The sequence below is a fragment of the Berghia stephanieae genome, chromosome 3 (genome assembly GCF_034508935.2).
Source record: "Berghia stephanieae isolate SIO BIC M18660-M18661 chromosome 3, UCSD_Bste_1.3, whole genome shotgun sequence".
NCBI lineage: Eukaryota > Metazoa > Mollusca > Gastropoda > Nudibranchia > Aeolidiidae > Berghia > Berghia stephanieae.
The window spans coordinates 88,258,696-88,284,453 of NC_088362.1; the positions used below are offsets into that span (position 1 = coordinate 88,258,696).

Here is a 25,758-nt window from a genome sequence, read left to right on the forward strand (position 1 = left end):
TATAATATATATATATATATATATATATATATATATATATATATATATATATATATATATATATATATATATATATATATATATATATATATATATATATATATATATTAAAAAAACAAACAACGCTTTTGAATCACACGAGATACATCAGTGTGCTCGTCGCATTGAGAATTGAAAAATGAGATATAAATCAAGAAAACCGACAGGAAAATAAAGAAACTATCATTAAATTTAAAAAATTGAGCAATATTTTTTTCAAAATCAATCTACTAGAAAAAATTTTTTATTTCTAAACCTATTTTTGTGAAACAAAGATAAATGTTCTCCTTTTTGCAAGCTGATTCAACAATGTGGTTTTCAAATTTATCGTATACGTAATCATTTGGAAGCTCCCGAGAAAGGTATTTTTGTGTAATCTCTTTCACACACGCGCGCGCACACACACACACACACACACACACACACACACAAACATATACAAACAATACACATCCCTGGTCATCTATTGCCTATATTATGAATGTTAATATATACATCCCATGCTGATTGTCACTACCCCCCCCCCCCCCCCCCACCCCCCAACCATTTCCACCATCCAAGTACCAGCGGTCTTTTCTCTTTGATTTCGTATCATGGTCTACCCGAAGCCCAACACCTCGATCGTTTGTGGGTCAACCCCCCCCCCAACTCCCCCTCCCCTCCCCCCACTCGCCGTAATCAATTTCTAATTTTCTCTCTGTATAGAGCGCCATGTGCACAATTATATACTATTGAATGACACTGACCTTGCCCTCCCCTAACAAAACCAACAGCAACCCAAGCTATCCTCTTATCACGTGACCTTAGATCCGATGCTGCATACGCTTGAGAGTCTTCACTATCCAGATCTCGTTCATGGTCACGTGAGAAGGCTATATCCGTTCGGGTTCGGCGTTCGGCGTCTCGTTCGACCCGATTTCGTTAAAAGCCCAATATCATTTACAACGTTTTATTTACTCTCGGAAAGTCTTGATGAGAGTTGCTCGAAATCGGGAGCCCGAGATTCTTACCGTGGTTGTTAGATAGCCATTGACCTGACCGATTTGGCCAAAATTGGCCACACATAGAAAAGTGTTTCTATAATCAATTTAAATTTAACATTTATATCTATTTTTCCTAGTCAGTTAGAATTTTTTCGTGATTATCAAAACCGATGATTATTTCCAAGGAGATCAGAGTTTTGGTATTGTTTGCCCAAGGAAGGTTCTATTTGGCCACTTTTCACATCAATCACTGGCCTCGAGCTTGCCTGTGCCCCCCCCCCCCCGCCCCGGGCAGTCTTGACTTTGTCTTCTTCCAACGTCTTTTTCTTTCACAATCATTCCTTGTCCTTTGGCTTGTAGAGCTAGTCTATTGTTCATTGTCTATCATGTCTTGTAAAACTAGAATTTTTTAAAATGGTATCCCATTTCTTCCTTTCTACTAGCCCGGTCTCTCTCTCTCTCTCTCTCTCTCTCTCTCTCTCTCTCTCTCTCTCTCTCTCTCTCTCTCTCTCTCTCTCTCTCTATCCCTAATCTCTCTCTCTATCTATCTATCTATCTATCTCTAATCTCTCTCTCTCTCTCTCTCTCTCTCTCTCTCTCTCTCTCTCTCTCTCTCTCTCTCTGACGCTCCCTCAGACATATTCAAGACCCTATAACTATAAGGACTAACTATAAAGTTGTTCTGTTAACTTTTTGTTTTCCTTTTTTTTTTTTTTTTGTTCGTTTTTCTCTTGGCTCATATTATTGTTACGTACAAGGAATGCAAAAGGCAATAAATTTTGGCGTCTCGTTCTAAATTAAAATAATAATATTAAAAATGAGTAAAAGTAAATAAATAAGAAAAATGTTAAATGTCGTTCAAACTTCTTAAGTCACCAGGAATGGTGTCAACGTGTTGAAGTTGAAAATTAAGAATTTTTTGACTGGTATCCCATTTCTTCCTTTCTACTAGCCCCCCCTCTCTCTCTCTCTCTCTCTCTCTCTCTCTCTCTCTCTCTCTCTCTCTCTCTCTCTATCTCCCCCTCTCTCTCTGATGATCCCTCAAACATATCCAAGACCCTATAACTATAAAGTTGTTCTCTTAACATTTTTTTTTGTTTTGTTTTGTTTCTTTTTTTTTAAATTTTGTTTGTTTGTTTTTGTTTCGTTTTTCAACCGACTCGTATTGTTACATACAAGGAAAGCACAAGGCAATAAATTTTGACGTCTCACTGTGTTCTAAATCAAAATAATAATATTAAAAGTGAGTAAAAGTAAATAAATATCAAATATAAAAAATGTTAAATGTCGTTCAAACTTTTCAAGTCACTAGGAATGGTGTCAACGTGATGAAGTTGAAAATTAAGAATTTGTTTGCCAAGGGAGTACAAAAAAAAAATGAATGAAAAAAAAAAGAAAGAAAGAAAGAAAATATTATGCCTAAAAGGAGCTTGAACACCTAACCCAACTTTGTATTCAGTCCACTGGTGGACTGAAAACATAGTTCCTAGTCATTTATTCCGTAAAAGCAACAAAAGTTTATGATTACCAATTTGGCTTTTTAAAAGCCAAATTTAAGAAATCTGTCTTTTTCCAAAGCAATTGGTTTGTTTGTTTTTTCCAAATTTTTGATCTTTTTCGCAATTGAGTTGGCTTAAAAAATATCTGGTCGATTCGTTATACATTTCATGGTTAAACTGCAATAAAAAGTGAGTGGTGGGGGTGCAAGACATCATTAGGAGCGATTTGGTTTGTTTTTGTTTTGTTTTGATATTCTGAGCAAATTTGGCTTATTTTTTTTGTTCTGGCAACCTTGGTGATTTTTCAACCTTACGATGTCCATGTTTGGAACTGACTGACCAACTGACCAACAGTAACACTAGAACTAGAATGCAATGTAATAATTTGACCGTGAGAAAAAGGGATTGAAGTTGATGTTCGCATTTTCGGACTAAAAAATGGGGGTTTTTTTTCACCCGGCAAGTGAGTTAAGAAATTGAGAAATAAGATGGTAGCACTAACACGATTAATTTTTAATTAAATTTGAATTTGATAAAAAAAAAAGTTAAAACTGTGCTGTCATCTCTAATCTCTAGAGAAGATAGATAGATAGACCGAGTACGCTTTTAATTTTAATAAACGCTGTGATTATCCCCAGACACCTGTCTGGGGATAACCAAATTTCGTTATCCCCAGACACATTCCCATATGGCTGGCATATGGGAAATTCCACGGGTAACGGACTGACAAATCAGAGTAAAAATGCGTGCCCTGAAATGCAATGTATTTATTGTATGGACCTAATATTTCCCATGGACATGTATCATGTCCTCCCCTATCATATATCAAAAGGATAAAGATGAATCTTTATCAACTTGAATTTTTTGACATAATTATAATGTTGGTAACGGACTGACATCAGAAAATCCATCTTTTTCAGTTTTATATGCAGATGGATCAAACTTTCTGAAGTTAAACCTTCCAGTAACAAATAAGAGCTTTTATAGTAACCATGAGATGTTGTTCTACAAAATTATTTTATTTCATCTTGAAAGCCCATTTCAATGATTAAGATATTTCAAAAACCATTGGTTGATGGATTGGATGCCCTTAGCAGTACAAGTTTAATTTTTTTAAAAAAATTTTTTGGGAGGATTGTAGACACTCAAACTCAAAGTTGAATTCAGTATTTTACTTTCCTTTGCTGAAATGTGAGGCAGATGATGATTTAGGTGTGCTTGGTTTACTTTCTTTTGGAGTTGTAGATTGATTGGCTTTTCTCTTTTTTTTTTTTTCCATTTTGCTTGAAAAAATCCCGTTATTTCTTTTAAGCGTCCTTTACAATCACTTTCAAGTTTTCTTTGAGACTCCTGCTTTTGTTGTCTATCTTTTTCTTAAACAATGTAATGCCCTTCAGTTTTCAGTCTTTCTTGATAATTTGAACCATGGATAGAGTAGGCATCTTGAACCTGTGAATAAAGAAAATTGAGCGAAATTACATCATAAGCTATGAAAGTCAAATCAGAATAAAAAGCAAATCTTGTTTTCTTAAAAATGATACAGCAAAACTAAGAAAATAAAACTTGTTTCTAACTTGTATCACATTACTTTGTAACAACTAAAATATTGACATTATACACATCTAAACAGCTTGCTGACCCATTACATTTAAAGCCTCGGTGACTCAAAAGTTTTTCACATTAATTTAAATGTTTGATTTATTTTTCTTTTTTTTTTTTTTGCTCCCAGGGCTTCTTGCCCCTTTAACAGAAGACTACTACTGGCTCCATTGTCATAAGTATCATTATAGAACAATAAACAGTGTTTTTCCCTCAATTTAAACAGAGCAAAAATCTTCAAGTGATCAAAAGATTCACAAGCTTTGAAAGATTCAACCTACCTTTGCAAAATAGCAGGCTTGATGTTGAAGACCAGTGTCAGTGTTTGAAATTTTATGATCCAAATGTTTATAAAATGGCTGCCTGATCAGTTGAAACACATTGGAGTGGACATTACTCTTGAGACTTAAAAAACAACTTTTATATATTGTCTTTGAATTAAAATAGAATTAGTCAGTCTGTTACTGTCAGTCCATTAACCTTAAAAATGTCAGTCCGTTTCCCTACAAAAGTACCTTAAATGATAAATTTCTAAAAATTATCTTACAGTGCTAAAGCCATTCATGTAAGAACAGAAAATCTGAAATAATGAGTCTGTACAACAATCGCATCTTTTGTAGATGAAAAAATACTGTTTTAATGGTAACGGACTGACATACAATTTCCCAAGGTCATTAAAACAACTGATGAGGACAACATTTCATTTCAATCGTAAATTTGAATTTTTATTTAGGTTTCTGATACTTATAATTGTTTTAATATCAATAAACAACAGCAAAGGTGGCTATAATTTTGTTGAAGTTGAAAGATTTATAATATTAATATTGAGAAAATATTCTTTTCGTTCTTCAATTAGGGGATACCCTTACATAAAGCTACAATAAGCATCCTGTATCACAAATATGCAAGAAATATCCTTATATATTCATAATCCTGAATGATTTTCCAACAAATTGGTACCAAATTTTAACATGTTCTTAAGAATTTGTAAAACACCCCTTCGGTTGACATTTTCATGGAATTTCCCATATTTGAAACTCCGCTGTTTTAAACAATTATCCACATTCCAGAATATGGAATGTTTCCAAATGCACATAGAAATAAGGAAAGTTAATAAAATATCTATAAAAACATAAAATTAACCAACATTAAATCAGTTGTTACTACATATACACAATATGCGTCGACTTCGAAGCGGGTGTCATGGCCGAATGGTTTAGTCGTCTGCCCTGTAACTGTAAGTTTTACCAGAATCGACGTTGTGGGTTCGAATCCTGGTTCCGCCACTTTTTTTTTTATTTTTTAAAAATTCCATCTTCTTTTTACAGTTGCAAGGGATAAATGTCCCATCCATCCTCCCCCCACCTTTTTTTTTCTTTTTTTTTTTTTTTTTTTTGTGCGAGTCTATTGTTTTCTCCTTTTTGTTTGACCTTTTGTTCCATTTCTGAGCATGACTTTCTTAAAATTGTTTTTATTTTTTTTAAAATTATTGTTTTTATTTTTTAAAAAATTATTTTTTGTTTTTTTCTCCTCTATCTGACCATTTGGTCGCTCTCTGAATATTTCTGTTTGTTTGCTTTTTAATTATTTATCCTTTTTAGACACTTTTTGAGATCGGAGTGGGGAGGAATATGACAATTTGTTAGAAACTAGAAAGGAACTAAGAGAGAGAGAGTTAAATAAAAAGAGGTGGGGGGAGGATGGATGGGACATTTATCCCTTGCAACGTTCTGTAAAAAGAAGACAGAATGTAAAAAAAAAAAAGTGGGGGAACCAGGATTTGAACCTGCAACGTCGATTCTGGTAAAACTTACAGGGCAGACGACTAAACCATTCGGCCATGACACCCACTTCGAAGTCGACGCATATTGTGTATATGTAGTAACAACTGATTTAATGTTGGTTAATTTTATGTTTTTATATATATTTTATTAACTTTCCTTATTTCTATGTGCATTTGGAAACATTCCATACTCTGGAATGTGGATAATTGTTTAAAACAGTGGAGTTTCAAATATCTGTCTGGGAATAACGAAATTTGGTTATCCCCAGGCAGGTGTCTGGGGATAACGAATTTTCATTATCCCCAGGCAGAACTGTCGATAGGAGGAACTGCTGTGATTAGATAGGGAAAAAGTTTGTGTTGATGAGCTCAATAAAACTCTATAATTCAATACCACTAGCTATTTTATTAAATTATAAAGTGCTTTTTGACACGATTCTAATGATACAGTCCAACATTTTAAAAATCAGATGAGCAGAAGTTAAGTTATTTTAGAGTTTAAATTTAAAGGTTTAAAAATGCGATGGCAATTCGGACTCGGGTCTGAATAGTCTCCCATGGCTATTCGGACTCAAAGTCCAATATATATAGCATGTGCCCAGATATATCACACTGACACAGCTCATACCCATACTTCAGCCTGAGTAGAAGGATGATTTCTGCCTATCTCACACTGTCACTGTCACAAATATATTCTTTTCGTCCTGATTTTTATGTGGACATCTTGTTATGTTGTAGAAAAGCTTTTGCTTTAGATCACAGTCCCTTTGACTTTTGTTCTGGACTTCCCAGTGATCTATGATTTTGTCTTTCTCAAATAATAAATCAGTCGATGGATAGTAGGTATATTACCGACATTCATGTGGATGGCGTGGCCGAATGGGCCGAAGTGATCTGTCTTAGAAGGCTAGTCTAAATCGACGCTGTATGTTTGAATCCCGGCTCCGCTACTTTTTTTTTTTTTTTTTTAAATCATAGTATTGCCGTTGGAGTGCCAAGCACTAGATACACATCCTTCAAAAGGGTAGGAATTGTTCTCTTCCTTTTATTTTACAACTAACTCAGACCTGGGCCCACAAATGTGGGTACTCTCTCAAATGGGATTTTTTTTTTTTGGTACCATAAAATAAGGACCTCATTATAAGGCAAGTGACGTGATTTGACTAGTCAATTGACGTGTCAATTCTTTGTTGTGTTTATTAATTAATCCATATTTTTGTCCTGTTGTGTCTGTTTTCGCGTGTTCAAAAAGTTCCGACAATTTTTTCACCAACCATTTACAGGCCTGCTTGTAAATGAGTTGAATTAATGATAACATTCAAAAGGGATCCCAACTCCCAACTCACACTGAAGACAATACCGCTTCATAGTAAATAAGTTGTAACTCCATCGCATGTCATCGCGGTGACTGACTTCTGAAATCGTGGTTTCTTGGTTTTGGTGACATGGGGCTCTGGTCGGGAAGTATAATAATCTACTTTTGGTTTTAGACTTTCCATATTTATTTAAGCAATAAATAATTTGTTAAGCCTATACTATATTTATTAATTTAATCTTCGTTTAGTGTTTAATTGCTATGAGCAACACCCTTTTATGATATTAACTCTTAAGCTATTTAATTATCAATTCTATCCTAACCAGGACCGTAGGTTGTTACATCTCCGATGTGCCACCCTGGTCAAATAATTTTATTAATGAAAGACAGTAGATGTTCAAGGCCAAGGTCGATAAAACTAACTTCCTGCTCTGAGTTTCTGTCTCTATTCCATTGTAAAAAATCAAGGCAGCATATCATATAGCTTTTGTGCTCATCTCTCACTTACAATGTATTAGCCACGAGGCGATGGTTGCATGCTGGTGATGGTTGAACAAACGGCCAGGAGGGAATGTACATAAATCAGTGAGGGAGAGATTATAACAAAGCACGCAGCTTGACGAAAAGCCATAAGTGCTAAAATATATTTTTTTATTAAAAACCTTTTAAAGGAAGTTTACTTTGCTGGATGTCAGATTCTTGGAAAAATAAGGCGTCCAGAAGCAACTTTGCTCTGTAGAGTGACTGCCAGTGGCCTTAAATAAATTGTCACCAGTTGTCTCTCTATCTAAATAAAGAGAAATGACGATGCAATAATACATAAAAGTAGCAAACTGAAGTTTCATTTGTGAGACAGTCAAATAAGAAATGATACAATTTAAAATGTAATATTGTTTTGTCATATTCAATCAGATTTTTAAAAAATCTTCATTTCAGTCATAGTTCTCAGCTTATGTGATAGTTCTAGACCCAGACATGGATAACGAAGACATTAAGCCTACACCACAAGCACTGTTTGTTAATGAGAATTTTCATGAAGATGTGAATGATCTTCAAAGAGAGTCATACACAAACATCTGTATTCAACCAGATCTTCTTCTAAATGAGAGTGGAAGATTGACTCCACAAGATAAACAGATTTTTGCCCAGGATTATGTTGTAAATGAAAATGTTAAACATAGAAAAATTGATTACAATACTGTTGGTGAAAACACATTCAATGAAAATATTGAGGTGAAAGTGGAACGAGATAATGTGGATGGGGATTGTGATCATCACAATGTTCTGGAATCCTATTTGAATAGTTCAGAGGAGCAGAAAGCTGAAACTTGTCATCAACATAATGAAGAAAGCAGGATTAAAGTGGAGGCTGAGACAGATGAAGATGCCTTATTGCGGTACTACTTGTCGACCATGCCTCCTAATCAGAGTACAGGGGAGAGTAGCATTTTACAAAGCAATTCCTCCAGTACATCAACTACCAGTGTAAGTATTGCAATAATACAATATACACGCCTTCCTAGTTTATAATTTTATAATTGAGCCAAGCTCAAAAGGTGCCATATGCCAAGTGCTTATTTTCATATCGCTAATTTTGTTCCTAAAGGGCATATGTTATTGTTGGAACTTTAAATTTTATTATTTTTTTAAATTGAAAGATGATTTGTGAAGCTTGTGACTCAAAATTTGACACAAATGTAACAAGTGACTATGGTGTCACTTCTGATCGATGACGACAAAAATATCGCAGAACAAAATGTTCAACAACCCATAACTTTATTTTCAAGGTTATATAGACCACATTCATCAATCAGAGAAGTTCCAAACTTAAAACATGGTTTATACACATAAATAAACATCCAGCCGTGTCATCATCAGAAATGACACTTTAGCTAAACAAACGTTTTCAAATCAACAAGAAATAGAGACACAAATGTTTGGAAATATAAATTTTATGAATTACAACTGATGCTCTATGTAATAAAGACAATGTCAACTTAGACTGAGATTATCTCTGCATTGGATGATACCTGTTGGTGTTGCTTCTGAAAAAATGTTGATGACCCCAAATACACTATTGTATGCATCTCACATTGAATTCTCTAAAATAATATTGAAACGACAAATATAGCCAAATATGTTTTTTTTTTTTTAATTACATAAAGTTCTTAATATTGAGAATTATTAATTAGAACATAAGTATTTGTAGCTATGCATTGGTCTGGTGATACCTACTCCATGTGACAGTGATTTTAGTGCCATAAATTTATCTTGGTTACTTTTAAAAAAAAAAATTAAATCCACCTGGGTTGATGAATAAGCTAATTCTACTTTCATTAGGTTATACAGTAGAATTACTTTAAACCGAAATTTTGGGGACCTTCTAAACCATTTCGGTTTAAAGCAAGTTCCCGTTTTGCGATGTTTTTCAAGGGTAGTAACTATTTAAGGAATTTGCTCATTTAATCGTATCATGGGTTTCCCCTTAAATGGAGTTGTTGAATAAATGCCATCTTCGTGACCATTTTTAAAATGATTTTTATTTTAATTGTTTTTTTTTTGGTGTATTTTAAAAATATTTTTGGGGGTTTTCGTTTTTCATTCAAAATTGTTGAAAGAGTTGAGTTCGGGATGCTCTGTTTTTTTACATATCTCCGTCTTGATCAACCTTTCTTTCATTGACTTCACATAGTATTTTGATTTTAAACTCAAACGTGTAAGCACAGTGCTTTCTTTTAGACATCTTTTAGTAAAATGTAAAGCTAAAATAAGATCGAAAGTTCTTGTGTGATAATTGATAATGAATGATGCGCAGCTTCTCAGAGGTGAAGTGAAATGGAAATGAAAAGGAATGTCAATGCTTAGCTGTCTACTACACACCCCTCTTTTGTTGAAAAGCCATTAGGTTCAAAGGCCCAATTACATAGAAACTCCCCCTCCCCTTTAGCCCATCACACACACACACACATCATGGGTGAAAGTTCGCCGGAAAAATCCGGCATGGCCGGATTTTTATTTTTGAAAAAGAGGTCTCGCCGTTTTTTTTTTTGTCTGGCCTGAATTCGAAAATGAAAAAAACCGGCATTTATATAATTAACCGCACTTCTGTTTTTTCCTCTTATTGGTAGTTGCAGGATTTTTTTTTTCTGAGCACCTGCCTTTGCAGGATTAATATCATTGAGTAACTTTCACCCATGACACACATGTAAACTAAGTGGAAATGAAATGGCATGTCAATGGTAAGTTGGCTAACCCCCCCCCCCCCCCCCCCCCCCATATTGTCATGTTGAAAATTTGTCAGTTCCAAAGCATCAACACATGAGTGAGAACATCTCGCTTACCGGATTCTACACCCCAACTCTCTCTCTTTCCTAATTTTTCACCTGCCAGGCACCCGTTGTCTTCCTTTTCCAGTCTGCGCGCGATTGTGGTGTTGGCCAAGCTCAAGTGCAGCGATTGAAGTGTTTGCCTAACCCCCACCCCCCATTTCACCCTTCACCCTCATCTTATACTTACGCTCTTTGTTTAATATCGCCGGGCATTATTGCGTGTGGCCACCTTCCAAAATTTTTGAAAAATAGAGAAAGAGAAAAAGGGAAGGTGCTCTCAAGTTGTTTCGGTTTAAAGAAAGTCCTGCTTACAAGTATTTCGGTTCATCGTAAGAATTAGTACAAAGATAATGAAGAAACTAGTACAATTTATTAAATTCTCTGTGGTTTAAGGTATTTTTTGGTTTGGCTTCTTTCGGTTTAAAGTAATTTTACTGTACTTTAAATAAATATACTTTCTATAGTTAATTATCGCGTCACAGATGTATAACTCATACCTTGTGGTGTCACTTCTGAAAATCTATACGCAAAAAAACTGTCAATTCTGGCAAATATAAATGTGGTGCATGACAACAACATTCAACTTATCGCCTTGAAGAAACGCCGTCTGGCAACTGAACAAGAATGTGAACTCATCAAAAACATGAGGCAGTTCCTTTTGAACTTAAAGACAGTTTTGTGGAACGAAATATTTACCCTGACTGAGGCTGTGGTGTTACTTCTGAAAAATTACAACAAAATGATGAACCTTTTATTTCTTCTATGACATGGCTTCCTTTTACAAACTGAATAGTATAATTTATAGATTTTTACTTTACCTCACAATTAGGCACAGCAAAACAAATATGATCACAATACATAAAACAAATTTGTAATTTAAATATTAAGGGAATTGATGATGACACATGTCAGAAGTAACACCTGTTTTTATAAATGCCCACAATTTATTAATTTCTTAACCAATTTGATTCAAAATAATATTTAAACATTATATATTTAGATTTGGAAGTGACATAACATTACGAATAATTGTGGATGATCCTTCCTCAATGATCACCTTTAATGAGTGTTGAAATGCACCCAAGTAAATCGGTGTATTTTTGTGATGATATAACCAAAATCAAGAACCATGAGCAAAACAGAAACAATTTGCCATCAGATTTCATATCTTAGACATACTGACTTGATAACTGTAAAGAAATACTCTTTATTACACATGAATCATGAGTCTTAAATCTTGATTCAAAGTCATGCATGTCAGTAAAGCACCTTTTGACCTTGGCTCAATTGGACAGTGAGGTGGGGATGGATTTCCGTCTATGTTTCTTATTTTTGTACTTGGTAATACAGAAATTTTTGCTTCTGGTTCAGAACTTCTATTTGGTCACTCCATCTTGAGTGATAATATTGTCGGTTTATTATCCAGAGTAGTTTAATTACTGTCAAGTTCCCATCAGCTGTGAAGCTGGAAAAAAGAACAAGAAACTAAAACTCCTTTTCATCTAAACTGTGATTGAATGTAATGCTTTGAATGAAATAGCTATTAAATCACTACATCCCTAGTGTTTCAAAGTTGTGCCTTTGTAACCATAGTGGACTGGTTATGTTCAAAACATTTATCAAAGAAAAAAACCCCAGTAGAATAAGGGTTTACATGTACAAATTCAGTTTAGTTCATTTAGAATTTAAAACATTTATAACGTATACAAGCTTGTTGTAGATTAATATGCAACCATTTTATTCACAGCTTTCAGACAAAAACATATTTACTATTCGTTTTAAAAGTACTTTGTTCATTCTTAAACAAATAGATTTAAAAAAAAATTATGTTATCAAAATTATGATTTGAAATAACGATTAAAAAAAAATAATCTTATATTGTTTTTGCAAGGGAAAAGCCTGAACAAAGTTTAGATTTTAGTTTATAATTGTGCAATTTTACGTAGGTATAAACTTCTCCTTGCCAGCCATATTCAGAACTGTCGCCCAAACTTCACACTCACCCAACACAAAGATAATTTTTTTTTAATCAAAGAGAAATGCATTCTCGTTGTTTAGCAAAATGAGCTCAACAACACAGTGTCGTTTTTATAGCTATAACAAACAAACAAAAAATCCTTAAATTTATAATTTTTGTTGTGCATTATAATGAATGTGGCGATTTTCCTATGGATGGTGAGGAGAGGGTCAAATTATATTTAAATATTTTTATAAAACTGGTAGAGAAATGAGTTACGTAATTTTGTTTTTGTCATCTCACAATAACATAATCAGACCTGTTTGTTGAGAAATATGGCCATCTACTGATATTGAAAACAATTTTAATGAATAGAGATTAATTTTAATACTTATTTGCTTATCATTTATGATATAACAATTTTTTTAAAAAAATACCGTCTATAAGAAATTAGACTGGTTTACATGCCTCGATTCCCTTTTCCTTTGATTTAACTTGTTAAAATTGCTTTTATACATCATTAACACTAACACTGGCTTATTATGTAATTTTAAACATTATTTTCTCTCCTAGGCTGCTCTTGAAAGTGAAACACTTGAATCTTCTTTTCAAATTGGAAGGAAGACTTTTAATGTTAGGCCACATGTAAGTGATTTTTTTTTATCTTATTGGTTAAAGGGTGAATACTATTCTAATGGTAAATAAAAATATAGCAAAATTAATTGTGACTTGCATAGCATATCTTAGTCATGTAATGATGGTAGATTTTTTGTGGAAAGGCATTACAATTTTGTCTTTTTCCTCCACTAACAATTATTTTTGCCTTCTGTTCATTAATAAAGTTTGTGGACTTGACTTTAAAAATGCCCGATTATAATTGCAATTCTTGCTTTAACATTTAAAAAAAACATGAATATGAATTTGTTACAATATGTTTGATATTTTTTATCACCCCGTAAAAGAGATACTCTCAACTAAACATAAATGTAATACGTCTATCAACTGTTTGGGTTGAATTGATAGAAAAAGACCAGTGGCAGGACCACTCATACTTTAAATATAGTGGGGTGTTTGGATACATTTATACGTTTCCCAACTGATCAGGATTTTTAAATTAACAGTTTAGATGAATTAAACTGAATTACACATCTATTCTGAGTTGGAAACCATGCATTCTGTGTCCTTACAATGTTATTGAAAAAGTTACACATCTTTAGCAGGTATAAAGACATAATGAGTTCCTGACCTCCCATAGTGGGCAGGGGGGTACATACTGTGTCTTCTATCCCCTTATATCTGTTTTCCAACATGCTTTCTGTCTTTGTCTTGGAATGAGATTACTTGGTTTTGTCCTGGTCCTGGCCGGATCCCCTGGCTGAGAGGGAAACAGTCGAATGTATAGTTAGTTTTGGGAGATGATATTTTTTTCATTGTAAATCATCTCTCTGTTATGCACTGTATTATGCTTTCTTTATATTATATATGATTTGTAAAAGATTTGAGTGTGTTCCTCTTAGCGGGGACCTGTGCTTGTGTCTGGTTGAGACTTTTAGTGATTTCAAACTAAGTACTTTGATAGAGTGCTTTTGGAATCTACACCTGTTTCTTATTTGAACCAATTCCCCTTTGTCTTCCCTTTTCTTGGATGCTTTATTGTTATTCTAGAACTTTTTACTATCCCATTTTCTTCCTTTTTACTGGCGCTGATATGACCTTAATGTGTTGCAAGCGCCGTAAAACCCTTAAAAACAAACAAAACAAAGACATAATGAAAACCATATTAGTCGAGATTATTATATCAATTAGCACAGATTAATTACAACTGGCTTTGGACTTTTGGTATTTTACTACATTGAATTTAATAATTGTTAAAAAATACGACCTTCTCTTTTATACTCTTTCAGATGACCAGAGAGCAGAGAGCAGCAGCAAGGAATGCTGTAAGTTCACTAAATACTATTGATTCTCTCTCCTTCCCCTTTATTACCAAATTTCCAACAAAGAGAAGAGAAATGACTTGGAGTTGGAGAAAATGAGATATGTGTTGGTTCAATTTCAATGAGAACTGGTAAAATCTTTCCTGCCTTCCAGAGGAAAAGAACCTTTTATGAATTTTTCAATTTTCTTTGAAATCTCCATTTCCTCTTATCCGCTGATTGACTGCATTCCATGAGGCTCTTTTTGCTACTTACAAGACTTACTTGTCTTAATTCTCTTTACTCCTCTTGGAACATAGGGCCTCAATGAGTGTCAGCAATCTGTTTCTGTCCTTGGCTTTCTTCTTTTTATAGTTTTTTTTTTTCAATTCTTTGGTTAGTAAGCACCTCCATATTAGCTTCGGGCGTCAAACTTTTCGTCTCCTTTTAGGGTTCCAATCAAGGGACCAATCAATGCATGGTGTTACTTTCTGCTCATCTCAAGGTGTGACTGAACCATCTCCTTTTCCTTCTCTTAATTTGAGTGCTGATGGATTCTTGGTTTAAACTTTTCCATACTTCTGTTTATGGCATAAAGAGGTGTGTTCCTCAGGTGTCAGCGATGAGGGAAAACCTTTTCTCTGAGGGTTGCACCAAATAATACAAAATAATGTGTTGTGGATCACCATAGCCTTGGAGAAGACAATCCCAACTTCAAACTTGAGTAGACTGAATTTGCTAGTCTTGGTAGTAGGCTGTCAATCTAGAATATAATCAACTTCAACTACAAACCATGGGTAGACTGGACTCAGCTTGCAAGGCCACCAGTCTAAAAGAGACATCTCTTATGTAAAACCTGGCCCTCCAAGTTAGGGGGTTATGTGACAGGCGAACCACCCATACATGGAAAAATACTTGTCACAGAAACCTTCACAATGGCCATTTACAAGGATAGAAAACAAGTAATTAAAAAAAAAATAATCTGCCAATCCTTATTACCTGTACACATCAGACGATCCATGGAAAAGATACTTGTTTTATAAATCTTCACAGATGAATTTTTTTTTTAAATGCCAATTTTTCTTATTATTACTCATATAATATTACTATCATTATCATGATGATGATGATAATGGTCATCATCATCATCATCATCATCATCATCGTTGCTGTCATCATCATCATGATCATCAAGATTATTATTATTATTATTATTATTATTATTATTATTATTATTATTATTATTATTATTATTATTATTATTATTATCATTATTATTATCGCTATTAGTGCTATTATTATTAATGTATCTCTAGATTAAGGAACGACTTGAAGCTGCTGCTGCTGCTGCTACTGCTAAGGCTGATAGAGAACAAGCTGTATCACAAGCCAGTTCTAAGTCTAATGAAGGTATGTATCAATTGTATATGAGGATTTGCAGAGTACTTGGATTTATTAGATTGTGTGTATGGATGAGCCATTTTTCAAAACCAAAGAAGTGAGAAAATATGTCTGTTTTGGGCAATCACTTTTCTTATTCGGGTAAGGTGATACATTTGATCTCATGATTCAAATTTTCAGGAGATATAAGACAATTATGCATTTTTGGATGTTCTGATGTGACCGAAATTGCAGTGATAAGATTTTATTTATTTTCTAAGAGGATTTCACATTAAAATCATCTCCCGTAATATCTTTCAAAACCACTTTGTAGTCCTAAATTAAACCCTTACCAACATGCAAAATAGAAAATTCAAGCTAAATTTTTTATTATGCAATTGTTCATGGCTATTTAAAATGTATCAAACTGTAGTATTCAGTTTTAACAAGAGGAGGCCAGTCAGCCATCAAAATGGCTATTGTATCAAATCTCATCCTATTATATCAGGGTTAATTAATGACGTGATAGCAAGGATGAGCATGTGCCCAGCCATGCGTTAAGATTTTAATATAGAGCCCAATTTATTTTTTTATATTCTCAATACTTTATTTAAGGTTTCTATCAGTGGAATGTTGGTGATTTTCAGCAAAATTCCACATTTTTCAAAACCAGGGTTCAAGCATACATACGCCATTTTATTTTATGTTTATGGTTACCAGAAGACCTAATCTAACTTATAAGTATGAAAAAAAACCTCATTTTAGTGCACCGTATCTTCAAGAAAAATTGGCTAATAATGGCACAATTTGTGATGTTTGGACCGTAGCAAAGGTATTATTAATTCTATTAAGTGTAGCTTTGCCATATAACTCGAGCTTTTATAAAGAGCAATATCCACTAAATGTGCTCAAAGCGCTTTAAAAAGGGTCCCTGACCAACAGCAACACGTAACATACAGAATGAGACATTAGGCCTGTTGAAATTGATAAGAACACTGTAAATGGCATTTTCTCGAAAGTTGCATTTTATGCACTTTTTTATTTTTCAGTTCTATAATTTGAGCACTTAAGATATGTACATAATTCATTTTTTGCACAGATGCTCTATATAGGTTGTTCTGATAGTTGACAAATGAGATTTTTTACCAAAAAGTACGTTTTTAAATAAGTGGGCAATTTTAACGCAAATATTTTGACATATTGTTGAAAACATCACAGCCTCTTAAATTGGCATAATTTGCTAAATTTAAGTTGTTAGCTATTTGTAGGAAGAATATATCTTTGTATTAAAAAAGAAACGAATGTCATGAAATTATTACTAAACGAGATGTTAGAATGGAAAAAAATACTAATTTGTAAACAAAAATCCAAGATGGCGGCCATCACCATGGCAACCATATTGTGAAAAATGTTTTTAAATGTGTTTTCCTCTATTTCTGACCATGGTCTTTTCCGCTTGGCATGTTTATATTGTTTACTTTCTTTTTTTTTGTTGTTGTAAAAATTGGTCTCTCTACCGATAGAACCGTTTAACCTCTTTGTTTTCTCCACAACCACTCATTTGATGACTTTGAAACCTTCAGAACATTTGCTGCATTTTGGTGCATGCTATTTTGATACCAGTTTTATATCAGTTTTGAATTACTGATTTTCTACAATATGGGGGGTAAGTATTACACATAAACCAATAAAATTTCATATTTGCTGCAATTAAAACCAAATCTGAAAATATGATCTTTAATTTGATATAAAATTTGTCATTTAAAGCCAATAACTGAGTGTGGTAGATTTTCCCCCCTGTGACTACTGCATATTTACAACTCTATACCATGGCAAAAATTAATTTTAAGCTCTAAACTAATAATCGCAATTGTTATCCTTTATAAAGAATGCTAAAACAATTTTTTTCATTCATCTTTATAATAATTTAGTGTGACCTTTGCTGATTTTACCCATATATTTTTTAATCTATTCCTCTAAACCTTAACTGCATGGCTCTAAAAACAACTCACCCTATCCCTTATCTTAATTTATTTGTTTTTTTCTTATGCTTTCCCAGCATGAATACAAAACTCATTTAGCAGCACAATTAGTTCTTATAGACAGGCAGGCTTCAGTTAGCAAGCTAAGAAAATGGATGGGTAGTGACAATCATTGAAAGTTTGGCGTTTTTATAGGATTTTTGGGTCCTTAGACTCGACTAAGATATGAAATGAATACCTGTTGCATTTTCAGAATGTGAGACTTACAGATGGTTTCAGAATAGCCCTAAGGATATTTATTGATCTCGGGTCTATTCCTTTTTTTTTCTTTCTTCTAAGGTGCTGATTTTTTTCCTCTTTTTTCTTTTATTTTCTCTTTTACTGGTTCTGAAATGACCTAAGAGTGTTGCAAGCACCAACAAATGTGAGGATATTCATGCCGATTCTTCTTAAAATCATCATTGTGGTGATCAATATGCAAGTAAAACATTTTTTTGAAAAAGAAAAAAGCTGTATGTATTAAAAGGAGAGATTGTCTGATAAACTGGTATTGTGGGTTTTTTTTTTCTTTTTTTTTTTTTTTTTTTTAATTTGTGTTATGGCGAGCTTGGAACTAATTGTAATCAATAGCTCTATCATAAAAAATAGCTTATTTTAAGCATCGTTTGATTGATTAAGGTTTTGATGAGGATTTTAATGATACTTATATCATTTTTTAGCCAAACAGTTTTATTTACATTCTTGTTTACATTTATTTACATAATACTTATGTGAATACAATATAAAAATGAAATTTTGAAGCAAAAGTATCATCAAAGCCATTTCATTTTCAGATTGTAAAATGCAGCATCCTTGCTCAGAAAGGACTTTGAGACATACAAGTGAAATCCATCGAAAAAGTTTAGAAAAAATGTGCAGAATATGTGCAGGACTGTCTTCAACTTTTGAAGAAAAGGAAGGTGGGAAGACAGCGATACTATGTGCAAACCATGATGAGGATATTTTTCTTATTTTCAGAATTGATATAAGAAAAGATGATGAAAATACTCATTCTAAAACTATTTGTCTGAAATGTGTAACCTTGATGAGAGATGTAAGAAAGCATAAATCTCTGTTTTTACGACAACTAGCTTTTTTTACAGCTGAGAAGAATTCATTCATATGGAAAGCTTTTGATGGAGATGTTCAATTTGGAAACTGTTCTGTTTGCTCACATGGCAGGACTATCACAAACTGTCAGAGCCTAAAGCAAATAGCTAGCCATTATTTGTCCAGTCCTACAATCAGTTAACAAGCTGACAAGGTGGAGTTTTTAATTCCGTATTCCATGAAGGCTGTTTTTCCTAAACTCGTTAAGTCGATTTTTCTACTTTTGAGATTTCTCCTCCATGAGATAAATTGAAACGTAAAATTTAATTGCATCATTTGGCACAAACATTTCCCAAGATTTTTGTGAATGTGAAGTCTAAATATGATAAAATAATAGCCCGAATGAGAAATTTTAGGGGGAAAAATCCTCAATATCTCAATATGGGGATAAACTGGAAGTTAGGGAGTTTTTGAAAAACACTCTTCATATGAAAACTAAAAACCCTGTTAATATTAGTTAATTTTTCATTCGTCTATAATGGTGCCTCAGTAGGTACATATATTAAATGACTGTTTATCCATATCTATAAATAAAATTGAAATTGAAATATTCCTGATGAGGTTTTATCACTTTGACCGAGTGTAATGGTAAGAATCAAGGATAGCACAAGAGATGTAATTGTGATAGTGATAATGGAGAAGAGATGTAGAAGTAGACACCCAGCGGTTGGGAGAGACATTGAGAGATTTGGAAGTGGTGGCACAGGATAGAAAAAAGTGTCGGACCTTTGTTGATGGCCTATTCTCCTTTAGGGGTAAAAGGTCAAATTAAATAAGTAAGATAATGGCCAATCTCTGGCAGATGAAAACAAATCTATGTCTTTGTGCTACATGCAAAGAATATTTTTTTGCAATTTTTTAATTACAACTTTTAAGCAGAGAGGAGGTAACTTGTAAAATGTTAAAATCAGAAAATGAGGTTCAGAGTATATTCACTAATTAAATGGTGAAGAGGATTGGTTTAAAGAATATTAATTTTTGCATACGTATATGTATTTTTTAAAAGTCTGATAACCGATGTTCTAAATTACATAGAATTTGGATTGAGAATTTTTTCAACACAACTGTTCTTTACAATTTGGGTTTTTAGGGTCAAAAATAAGCACATAATATTGCTTAGAAGACGCAATATATTAAGGAAATGGCATAAATAGTGAGGAGCGGGGGGAGGGATTATGCATTTTGAGTTTTTAGGGCTGTAAATAAGCACATATTGATTGCAGTATAATGATAACTAAAAATTATGTCTATGTAAGAAAATGGCAGAGTGGTTAAGGCATTGCACTGCGACTCAGAAGGTCCCGGGTTCGAGAAAGTAAGGGCCTTTAAGCCATACGGTTTAAATATGAAGGAGTGCATGTGAATTTCAAATTCAAAGAAGTTAAATTTATTATCGAAAGGGATCAAACAAAAAACCCCTCAAATAAATCACAAATGATCTTGTGAAAGTGGATTGAATAATTGATATTTGAATGAATACCAAAAAGTATTTAGCTTGTCTCCCACCCCCGTGTGGGAAATATTGTTTTATTTTTGTTTTTGAAATTCTATTTGAGAAGTTTCATTGAAGCCAGTCATAATCATTGTGTGGAAAATAATTAGCCCTGCCTGTTGTTAAAAAAAATTAAATTATATATATTTATATATATATATATATATATATATATATATATATATATATATATATATATATATATATATATATATATATATATATATATATATTTGTATATACTAAGAGAAAGAAGTTATCGATATTTGTGACACAATTAAAGGTCATTTCAGGACAAAGTAATAAGAAAAATGAAAGTGATAGAGCAGTCCAACAATTTTAGAATTGGTTAATCAGTGCGTGTGACATGCTTTGAAAAATTGTTTTCACCACGAGCATGAATTGCATTTTTTGTGTCTTCTCTTTAGGTTAAAACAGTCGCAAATGTCTGCAGTCCTAAACAGATAAATAATATTATGATAGATAAAGATTTGAAAGAAAGTTACTCTCGTCATTAACTTTAAAAAAACGGATGTTGTGTCAGATTATAGCTGCATTTATGTCCCTGAAAATTTATCGGGTAATTATTTTTAAAAAATGAAATAGATGGGGAAAAAAGCTCTATCTTTGAGCAAAATGTACACGATGACCTAGAAGTCTTTCTGATGTTAAACATCTAAAATTTTAACCAAACTTACACTACCTCATTTTTTTGACACAAGGATAGTCTGCTGATGTTTATACTGCTGATTTATTTCTAATCAATTTCCCTTGTCTTGCATTTTCTTGTGCTTTTTAAGTATAGACAATTTCATTTTTCTAAATACCTTGTTACACATTTCTTAACAATGCATTGATATTAATATGACTTTACATATTTATGTAAACTAATTATCATGTATGTCATCCCTTCATTTAATATAAGAATTATTTTTTAGAATGAGCATTCCATATATGTTCATAATAACCAAATGCTGGAATGAAATATGCATTTATGTATTTATTTGATGCAAATATTGATAATTTACACAAAATTTAAAGGATTTGGGCAATTGGGCGCCTAGAGCAATTTGGATATTGGGATTGTATGCAATATATATATAAAGCATTTATTATTTTCATTACACATTGTGTCATTTGTGTCTATGACCTATCAATCAATCAACAAGCCATGATTGAAGTAGAAGGAATACAAGTAACGATCACTCCCACCATTTCACAGCCTGCCATGATGGGCAGGGAGGTCACCGTTGCTTTGTCTTCTATCCCGCTATATTTCATTTCCCATGTTGCTTTCTGTTTTTGTCTTGAAATGGCCCTGGCTAGGGGGGAAACAGTCAAATGTTTAATATCAGTTTTATTGGGAGATGAGATTTTTTCCCATTGTAAATAATCTCTCTGTCATGTATTGTTATTGTTTTTATTTTGAATATATTTTGTAAACATTTGAGTATATTCCTTTCAGTGGGATCCTAAGCTGGTGTATGAATCAGACTTAAGTAATCTCAATTTAAAAACGCTGATAGTATGCTCATTGAATCTACTCCAGTGGTATATGCATAAAGTCAACTCTGCTTAAAGTCAACATCTCATGTTGGTCCAAAGTTATCTGCTCTTTATCCAAGTATAATAATAATAGATAGAGTCAACCTTGCTTTAAAGTCAACCAATCTTTCTGGTCTGGCATTGTTGGCATTATCAGGATTCCACTGTATTTGATCAAGTCCCTCTTGTCTTATTTTTTCTATGGTGCTTTTACTCGCAAATCTAGAATTTTTGAACTACCCCGTTTTCTTCATTTTTACTGGCACTGATATGACCTAAATGTGTTGCAAGCACTGATGTAAAACCCAGATAAACTAACAAATATGTAGCCGTGTTATCTCTGTCCCCTGATACTGATATCATTTGTGGCCTTATTCTGTACTGTATTGAGACCATTCGGTTTCACCTGGGCCCTATCTAGAGTTTTTTGTTAGAGGGGAAAGATGGATGAATTATTTTATTTTATGTCTTTTTTATCAATTTATCCACATCTTTTATTTCATTTTTAGTTTGTCACTTGATGTCTATTTATTGCTAAACAAATGACAAATTTAGGCACATTTTACACTCTAGGCAGCCATGTTGTTGCTATGACAAAGTGATGATCTGGCCTAGTCATTTAGATTTTTACTGTCAAAGATGTGATGTCGATTTTAAAAATAATTGCATAGGAATACCCCCTACTGGTAGTTTATAAATAGTCAAAAGACAGATAAGGATTCATGCCATTGTGTTAAAAATTGCAAAAGTATTGCCATTGTATATATATTGAATCGTGTTTGATACAAATATGGTACGAAAAGTGCTCGACATGCAGTAATGGAGCGAATTATTATTTAAAATATTTACCACAATGTTTGAGACAGTCTACATTAATGTTTCAGGCTTAATTTGCCATCGTCAGGACTGAGTTGTTTTGTTGTTGCCATTGTATATATATATATTTTTTTTTTTATTTTTTTTTTTTGTGGAAAATGGTACTCACAATACTTATAATTTGGAGACTGGACAAAAGAGACTTTGAAAGTGCCACGTCGTTTTCTAAATTATTCAATTTTTTTTCTTATGCTTTCATGATAGAAAGTGTATAGGAACAATAAGAGTTACTAGTGGCTTATGAAGCAGTATATGTGTATAAGGCAAATAATCATTCTTTGCACCAATAAAACTGATTCAAAATGGATAATAGGGTGACATTATTTTTTGTTAATCGGGGAAAAGATGTAAATTTAAGACGAGAAAAGAAGCAAATAAAATAATAATAATAATAATAATAATAATAATTAATTAATTAATAGCACTTATTATAGTGCTTTACCCCGTCTAAACAGGCACCAAGCGCTTTACATTAACCTCAATTGAAGTAAACAAATACATAAACAAGTAGATCATGAATCGACTACTATTTGAAACAAGTGGGATTTTAGTTGTGTTTTTAAAATTTGTGGGTACGAGGATGACCTAAGGGATACTGGTAGGGAATTGCAGCACTGAGGGGCGGCAAATTGAAACGATTGAGTGCCAACCTTACGAAGTATCATTTGGCCTAACCAATTTGAACTTGTCATCACTCGAGTATATACCTTTAAAAGATTTGTGTAAAGATTTAATAGCCAGGGTAGCAATTTTATAAAATATTCGATTCTCAACAGGAAGCCAATGAAATGACTTCATTATAAAGTCAGGAGATCAGGGAAAGAAGAACAATTGCATGCAGAAAAAATAGTTATCTATACCAGGACTTATTTATTTCAAGTGGATTGATGATGAGAAAAAGAAGTACGCAGTTATGTTTGTTATTTCCATAAATTATTGTTTTAGCATGTTCATTGTAAGTGTTGTTCTACTGTAACTAAGTGTTGCAAATGCCATTAAACTTTTGAAATTTATAATATGAAATTGAATGTAACCTTCAATTTAATTACAAAAACAGATCAAATGAACGCTTCGGGTTTCCCCTTTATCAACAAAACAGGATGAATGAAACACTACAGATGAATGAGATAATGTGGCGTTGTTAAGATGAATAAACAAAACAATGTTTTGTTTATTCCCTAAACAATGTTTTGTTTATTCATCTTAACAACGCCACTACCACATTATCTCATTCATCTGTAGTATCTCATTCATCCTGTTTTGTTGATGTTTTTTGTAATTAAATCGAAGCTTACATTCAATTTCATATTATTTATTTCTTCGAGCTTCGAGCAGCAACATTTACATTAAACTTCTGAAACTAATTAGATTGATATTACCTGAACTAATTTTGATTCATCACAGGTTTACCAGCTACCTGCACCGATGTCACACAAGAAGAAAATATAAACGAACACAGTCAAGCTGAACACATGAGATGTGTGGAAACATTGTGCCGTCTTTGCGGGGAAAAACTACAGCATGCTAAGATGAAGTACAAGTACAATCATAAATTCCTCTGTAAAAGATATGCAACTGAAATATTGGCTTATTTCAGAGTCGACACATCTTGTGATTCTCAGTATCATCACAGTCCATTCTTTTGTAAAAAATGCCATACCAGGATTAAAATGATTATATTTCGTAAATTAGATGACTCGTCTTCTACATTAGAAGTAGCAAGAAAGATTGGAGAGTTCAGCAACGACTTGTGGAGAGTTGAAAATCAAACTTTGTTAAATTGCTCTATTTGTAACCATTATAAATACATTAAGAAAGGGGCATTAAGGTATGAAATGAGGCGGTTAAGAGGCAAGCGTCACACTTACAGAATGCCATTTTTTAAATCATTATCATCACATGCAAAATTATTTCCTGTTTCGACATCAAGGTCATCTTCACAGAAATTGTCGTTATCTCCATCTTCTTTCACACGGTCACTGTCACATGTAACATCGTTACCATCGCATTCAACATCGTTACTGTCAGATATAACATCATCACCGTCACATGTCACATCATTACCATCAAACTCGACATTGTTTCAATCACAAAAAGCACCATTACCATTAGATACAACACCATTACTATCACATGCAGCACCATCACTATCACATGATGTAGCACAATTGCAATTATATGCAGCACCATAATCATCACATTACAGCACCATTTCTGTCACATGAGCACAATTACCATCATACACAGTGCCATTACCTGCATATACATCTTTATTACCATCTCACAAAATGACATCATCATCACCTGTAGCACCATTACCATGACACACAGCACAATTACCATCTCATCATGTATACACATCCCTCTTTTAACTTTTTACCAAATTTGATTAATTTTTTCTTTTTTTTTTCTTTTGGGGGGGGGGGGGTTAGATTTGTTTTCCTTTCAGAGGTTAACGTCTCGTGCAACATACAAGGGTCATTTAGGCGCCAGTCAGGGCATTGTTATAATATTATGTTGTTGTTTTTCAAAAACATTATTTGGAATCTTATTGTGTAACTTGCTGTACTGAGAACACTAAATGCTTTTGTCCCTGTTACAGATTTTTAAAATTCATTTCACACCATGCTGTCTGTAATGTTTATATACTATTATATAAAACCCTAAAATACATTTAAAAAAACAAACAAACAGTCACTCTACGTGGTTCCAGCCAACTCACCTCGGTGACACACACACACACACAAAGATAATATATATATATATATATATATATATATTTATATATATATATATATATATATATATATATATTATATATATATATTATATATATATATATAAAATATATATTATTATTATACACACACGAGGGCTGTCCCAGAAATCAGGTAAGTAAGCTCGTAACTCAAAA

The 25,758-nt window shown here is 33.1% G+C and overlaps 2 protein-coding genes across 5 annotated transcripts in view; both read left to right on the forward strand.

The window, feature by feature from the left end:
• The first annotated feature begins 2,680 nt into the window (after positions 1 to 2,680).
• LOC144968753 (uncharacterized) overlaps positions 2,681 to 25,758 on the forward strand; it is a 32,327-nt gene continuing 9,249 nt past the window's right edge. For 2 of the 4 annotated variants that reach the window (XM_078907399.1, XM_078907401.1), the window contains exons 1-5: positions 2,803 to 2,898; positions 8,155 to 8,703; positions 13,078 to 13,149; positions 14,409 to 14,444; positions 15,737 to 15,830. In XM_078907399.1, the coding sequence (XP_078763525.1) occupies positions 8,194 to 8,703; positions 13,078 to 13,149; positions 14,409 to 14,444; positions 15,737 to 15,830 (712 nt within the window). In that variant the 5' untranslated portion in view covers positions 2,803 to 2,898; positions 8,155 to 8,193. Of the gene's footprint in view, positions 2,985 to 8,154; positions 8,704 to 13,077; positions 13,150 to 14,408; positions 14,445 to 15,736; positions 15,831 to 25,758 lie in introns of all 4 variants that reach the window. The other 2 variants (XM_078907398.1, XM_078907400.1) reach the window with 2 other exon arrangements.
• LOC144968755 (uncharacterized) lies at positions 17,405 to 25,168 on the forward strand. The gene is made up of 2 exons (XM_078907402.1): positions 17,405 to 17,466; positions 24,249 to 25,168. Exons 1-2 carry the CDS (start codon positions 17,460 to 17,462, stop codon positions 25,034 to 25,036), a joined length of 795 nt encoding a protein of 264 aa, XP_078763528.1. The 5' UTR covers positions 17,405 to 17,459; the 3' UTR covers positions 25,037 to 25,168.